Here is a 6,790-nt window from a genome sequence, read left to right on the forward strand (position 1 = left end):
TTAGTGTATAAGGTGCGTTCGGGTAATCCCGGACATCGGGTATGATCGTATTATTTGATTGTACCCTTATTTTGTGGACTTTTTTAAATGCTGGCAACCCCACGTGATGCGCCATTTTATTCTGCTCCCCTCTTCAGTCCGCACTGGTCGCTCCGACCGACGATGTTATGTGCCGCGAAGTAAAATGCTAGAAGAAATCGTGTGTCCGAAAATACACTCCGCTAGTGTTTTGGCATTATTTGGTAAGTAGTTGCGTTTATTGTTTCTTTTACATAGTGTAATGATTGTTTACTCAATCTTGAGATAGATGTCGTACGGGTCTTAGAGATCGCTAGTTTTGCGCATTGATTCACGTCAGTTGGTGATTCTTACAAAATGAGGGTGGCAAGAGAAAAGATCCGGTCCGGCGAGTGAATGTCACTGTGTCCGCGGATAAAATTATAATGAAATTATTCAGTTTTTAGTGCAATTTGGTTGTAAACTAATTGAATTTTGGTTCAGTAATTGCTAAAATAAGTGCACAATCGTTATCCAGACAGGGGCCTTTGAGGAACGCCCCTTATGCACACGGTGATTAAACGTGTATCAAATATAATAATCAAGACCAGAAAATTAAATGAAGGGCTGACGAGACGTTCGTTCATAAGAACACTAAATTCGCCGCTGTTAACAACGGGCTGTTGGTTCGGCGGTTCAGACGTCTGGTCGAAATATTACGCGCTATTTTTGTCTTGGGTTCGATCCTCAGCACACGAGGACTTTTTGTGTTTTTGTTTTCTTTCATTTTGTTTTTATTTTATTTTTATCTGGTTTTGTTTGCTACCCGTTACAGAACTTTAAGTTTTAATTTAAGTTATCCTGTATTTACTATTTTGGATTTATGTTTTAATTTTTTTTTTTTTGATTGTATACAAATGCTGGCTAAAGGACCTAATTGGAAATCCTAATTTTGATTTGGCCAGTTCTTTTAATTTCTGCTTTCGCTGTGCTAGATTACTTTCCGCACTACTTAAACTATTGTTTAATAGTTGTAAAATATATATACATATATAAATATAAATATTTGCATGTGGAAGCTCAAATCTTATTTATCTCTTTTTGTTAAGAACCTGACTCATTACATTGGCGCCCATAGGGTACGGTAAATTGAGAATTGAGCTTGTACTGTTTTATTCTGTTTATTCTAGTAAGTAGGTACCTATACTTTACGATATACAACTGTGTATTTTGGACATTTGTATTTAGAGTTTTCAGTTAGTTTGTACACTAATAATGGAGGTTAATTATCTTTTAAAGGATGAGTTAATTTTTGAACTTGCGTGTAGAGGGATATGTGACATACAGACCGTAGAACCTATGCGGAAGATACTTAGGGAAATATTCAATCGAGAGTCAAGGGGCGAGTCCTCAATTGCGCTTAAGGTTCCCCAATTTTGTGTTGACAACCCTTTATCAGAAATAACGATTTGTGAGTCAAAATTCAAACTACTCTCGGCGGCGCTCAATGAAATCGCGGGTTGTTCTGATCGGTTAAATTTCCGCCGTGTTTTCACTCGCCTCTCTCATTTATTGGGTCGTGTGAAAATGATCATTCCGACGGAACAAGAGCATACGGAAAGGCACTTGGCCATTTTGAAGGAAATTCAAGACGCTTTTAATTCGTTGCAAACGTTGGAGAACGTGGATGAGGAGGGAGATGGCACAATCTCTGAAAAGGACAAGGAGATCCTGCAAAGGTCGTTAGGGTCAGAGGCTATAAAAAATATTGAAAAGTTGGAAAAGGAATGTGTACCGAGCGATGGTGGAGTAGCGGCTGGGTCTGGTTCAGGCTTGCCGGCTATGTTAGAGTCGGGTGAGAGGCAGAATGATATAAGGCCCGTTCAGCATCCGCTTTTCAATAACTGTGACGTGCGGCGTGCTCAACTGCAGCGGACATCAACTCTCGATATAGAGGCTACCAAGAGGAAACTGATACCGCTCAAAGATTGGGGTATTAAGTTTAATGGCAAGGGCACGTTAAGTATTAACGCGTTTCTGGAACGTATTGAGGAGTTAAAGGACGCACGCAACGCTACAGATAGTGATTTGTTTCGCTATGCAATTGATTTGTTTGAAGATGACGCCCTAATTTGGTTTCGCGCTAATAGGGATCAGGTCTCCAATTGGGATGAGCTGGTGGAACTCTTGTTAAGTTCTTTTCAAAGGCCATATTATGAGGAGGAGCTTTTGGATGAAATAAGACAGCGCACGCAGAGCAAGCAGGAAAATATTTTGATTTACATATCCCTGATGCAGAATATGTTTAATCGCTTGCCTACCAAATTGTCGGATCGTCAAAAATTGTCGATCTTGCTGAAAAATATTCAACCGGAATTTCAACGTGCTGTTTGCAGAGATCGTTTTGCCACAGTTTCCGAGCTATTAGAAGTATTAAGGATTGTTGAACATACTAGGGTGAATTGTGAAAACTTTCAAGAGCCCAGTCAGAGTCGAGGTTTGGTAGAACCCGATTTGGCGTTTCGTGGAAGGGAGATAAATGCAATTGCACGCAATGCTGTGCAGACTGGACGTACCACAGGAACTATGAAATGCTGGAACTGTCGGAATACTGGACATGGGTTTAGGGAATGCCCAGCCGAGAAGCAAAGGTTGTTCTGCTACAAATGTGGAAAATTCGGATCAACGGTAAAGAAATGCGCTTGTTCGGGAAACGCCAATTCGGAAGACAAACCTGCCGTTGGGCTTCCGAAATAGATCGTGATGGTAGTGAATGGCAGAATTGGCTGAAGCGTATCAATTCGTTTTTTGTATCGGGAGAAATTAACGTTATTGATACAAAGCCTCATGACAATCGGTACTATGGTTTCTTCAAGGTATTAGGGAAGTCATTTTCGGGACTTTTAGATTGTGGTGCGCAATCATCATTTGTAAAACCGGAATTTTATAACAGGAAATTGTCCACTCTTGGAGTGCAGGCGCAATCTGTTTCGCAGAAAAATTTCTCCACTGCAGATGGCACACCTCATGCCGTCGATTTTGTTGTTTATTTACCAGTTGAATTTTTAGGTAAGTACAGAGTGGTTAAATTTCATATTATGGATCAGCTGAGTCATGAAGTAATTTTGGGTATGAATTTCTTCAAGCAATTTGGGTTGGGTATTAGTGAAACTGGTGATCATCCGGACATATTAAGCCGGGAAGATTTTGAAGAGGTTTGTGAGGTTGAAGCGGTTCGACCAGTGATTTCTCGGGATGAGCTGTCGGCAGAACAGCGAACGTCCTTGGAATCAGTCATCCAAGAAATGCGGGAGCGACTCGGTACGGGTATTGGTAGAACACATTTGATTAGAATCATATTGAGACAGAAAGTAACTTGCCTGTATGCCAACGCCAGTATCCTTTTGCTCCTCCTATCATGAAGCAATTGGAAGACGAAATAGATGATATGTTAGCTAATGACATCATTGAACCTTCTAATAGTTCATGGCGTTCACCAGTACTGCTGGTAAAGAAGGCTTCGGGTCAAAACCGCTTGTGTCTAGACAGCAGGCAGCTGAATAAAGTAACGAAGAAGGATTCGTATCCTATACCAAGGGTTTCCGTTATTCTAGATAGTTTGAGAAATGCGCGTTACTTGTCTACTATAGATCTACGTTCTGCTTTCTGGCAGATTCCTTTGGATGACTTGAGTAAAGAAAAGACTGCATTTGGTCTAGCCGGAAAAGGTCTGTTCCAGTTTAAGGTAATGCCGTTCGGTTTATGTAATGCGTCACAAACGCAGCAACGTCTCATGGACAAGTTGCTTCCACCAGAACACGAAGGGAAAATATTCACTTACCTGGATGATATAGTGATCAGTAGTAGCACTTTCGAGGAGCATTTGGCATCACTGAGATGGGTAATCAATCAGTTGAAGATGGCCGGGTTAACCGTGAACACTGAAAAGTGCGAATTTGCTCGTCCCTCCTTGAAGTATCTTGGTTATCTCGTGGACAAGGAGGGGTTAAGAACTGATCCAGGTAAAGTGGACGCCATACTGAACTATCCACGACTAGGGATTGCAAACCGGATCGATTTTCAATCCGGCCGGATCCGGCCGGATTTTGGCCCTGATCCGGCCGGATCCGGCCGGACCGGATCCGGATTGGTATAGGTATATTTAAGTTAATTAAATAACATATTTTTATAGTTTTTTGCGTAATACGTATTCCTAAATCCATAATTTGAAGTTAATAAATAACTTCTTAACAATAAAATAGAACTTAGTAGTAAAAAGTGTTACAATGTGAATATTACTTTAAAAACAAAATTTGAAATCGGATTTTTATTATATTTAACTATTTGCAAGTTGCAAGTGCTCAAATTTTCGTTTACAATTATAAATTTGATTAGTTTCTAAAGCCTGATGATGGGATGTGGGGTGGGAAATGAAACTTCTTGAAAGGACAAGTTTTCGTAACTGTTCTCTGATTGAATTCTTTGTAACGTTGATATTTATTCTAATAACAAAAGAAGATATTTTACTTTTAATGCGCTCCAATATTACTTTGTTCTATTTTTATTTTTTTTGTCCGAGAAAGTAGTAAACTGTATGTTTAAAAAAAATCATAATTTACAGAAAAGTATATTGGTTAAATAATAGGGAACGAAACACGGCACGACGATCTCATGCGAAAAATAATAGAGCGTTGGATTAAAAACCATCGCGGAAAGGGACTTCCTAAGAAAAGTTGCATGCATCAAATAAAGAATTGGCTAGACGTAGAGTAGCACGTACCAGGAGATGAAGGAAACTGCATGATTGGATGAAATTGTAAAGAAAAAAGATAATCTTTTTAACATTAACCTTCTCTTTAGCATAAATTAAAAATGCCTTCCATGGCATCTCCATGCTTTAATTTTTCCTTCTATTACAATATTTATGTAATCGTCATATCGTGCCACCAATATGAAAGAAGAAGAAATCCTCTCTTGTTCCCAGTCATCGTCATAATAAATATATTTTTATCTCACTAAATTTAAACATTTTCATTCGTTTTCTGTTCTGTTCAACCTCATACCTCTCCTCAGTCACCTTTTCTTCTTCTAAAACGCACAGCGCGTGCTGTATTTAGGCATTATTTTAATTTTACCGGATCCGGTCCGGATCCGGTGATTTTTACCGGATCCGGTAGCCCCAGAAAAGTGCCGGATCCGGCCGGATTACCGGATCCGCCGGACCGGATTGCAATCCCTATCCACGACCAACCACATTTACGGAACTAAAACGATTTATTGGCATGGCAAGTTGGTATAGGCGTTTTGTTGAAAACTTTGCAATGGTGGCCGCGCCATTACATGAACTTACTAAAGGGGGAAAGAAAGGCTGAAGTATTTACGATGCACTGACTATCCAGGAACTTCTAGAACGGAGAGAAAGCACAAGACGCGTCCGCTTGGTAACAACCATTTATTGGAAAAGAGCGATGATAAGTAGGTACTTATACATTATGTCAGTGAGAATTGTTTCTACCTTCTTACATCATTATACCCATATATTACACCTCCACCCTTATTTCTAACATGTATGAAAATTAATTAACTAGGTACATTTTCATGATAAAGTTTTTTAGTCAATCTCAAACCCATATCTTTTTACAGAACGTAACTTATCCCTAGGTCTCAGTGTGGGCCGGGGAAGGTTGACCGGGGGGGTCGGTGGATTCTGACGTATTAGATCGGGGTGGCGAGGGAGCTGTCACCGCTGCTCCACCAGACTCCGCAGGGCATTGATCTTCAACCGTTACACTAGATGTGTCGTTGCGCTCACTCCTCAACCCGTCCGACTCTTGGGTTGGTGATGACGGAGACGGATCCTCATATGTGCTCATCCAGCGACTTTTAATTTGATCCACATGTCTATGAATGGATGAACCGTTTTCCGCTGCAACTATATAATTACGTGAACTTGTTTTTTCCTGAATTCTACCATCTAACCATCTACTACCCCCACTATAGTTCCTATACCACACATTTTCCCCCACGTTAAATTCCCTAGATGTACCGCCAGCGTAAGTTATTTGCTTTGTTTGTCGTTCCTTGACTTTGTCTTCTACCGATCCATCCTTTAACAAGTCTAGCCTGGAACGAAGCTTCCTACGCTGCAATAGCTCTGCCGGTGATACCCCTGTGGTACTATGTTCTACATTCCGATACGCTAGAAGGTAAGCCTGCAACGCTGCATCTATATCGCCACCATCCCGCATAGCCTTTTTAATAGCCCGCTTGCACAACTTGACTGCCCCCTCGGCAGCCCCGTTGGAAGCCGGATGGTACGCGGCCGCAAAAGTGACCTTGACCCGATTATGTGTCATGAAACTTTTATACTCTTGACTTGTAAAGGGTGGTCCGTTATCCGAAACTACTTCTCGTGGTAAACCGAAACGCGAGAAAGTCTCTCTAATACCTTTATTACAGCTTTCGCCGTGGTCGACTGCATTTGGAAAACCTCTAACCACTTAGAAGTAGAATCGATAAGAATCAAAATGTCCTACCCTGTATGGGTCCCAAACAATCAATATGTAATCTGGTCCAGACGTCCGTCAAGTACCGCCAGGGCTGCGGCGGCGCGCGCGGCGGCGCCGAGCTCTCCGCCGCGCACGTGCCGCAGCTCCTGCAGGTGCGCTCCACGTCCGCGTCGATGCCCGGCCACCACATGACACTGCGCGCCATACTCTTCATTTTTACAATACCCATGTGTCCCACATGTAGCTCCCGTAATAACTTTTCCCGCAATACTTCTGGGATTACT

The 6,790-nt window shown here is 41.5% G+C and overlaps 1 protein-coding gene across 1 annotated transcript; it reads left to right on the top strand.

The window, feature by feature from the left end:
- Nucleotides 1-1,584: 1,584 nt before the first annotated feature.
- LOC133534087 (uncharacterized) lies at nucleotides 1,585-5,658 on the top strand. Its single transcript, XM_061873176.1, has 4 exons — nucleotides 1,585-1,852; nucleotides 3,366-3,505; nucleotides 3,671-3,898; nucleotides 5,641-5,658. The coding sequence occupies exons 1-4, from the start codon at nucleotides 1,585-1,587 to the stop codon at nucleotides 5,656-5,658; spliced, it is 654 nt and encodes a 217-aa protein (XP_061729160.1).
- Nucleotides 5,659-6,790: the final 1,132 nt, after the last annotated feature.

This window comes from Cydia pomonella, unplaced genomic scaffold, assembly GCF_033807575.1.
Source record: "Cydia pomonella isolate Wapato2018A unplaced genomic scaffold, ilCydPomo1 PGA_scaffold_50, whole genome shotgun sequence".
NCBI lineage: Eukaryota > Metazoa > Arthropoda > Insecta > Lepidoptera > Tortricidae > Cydia > Cydia pomonella.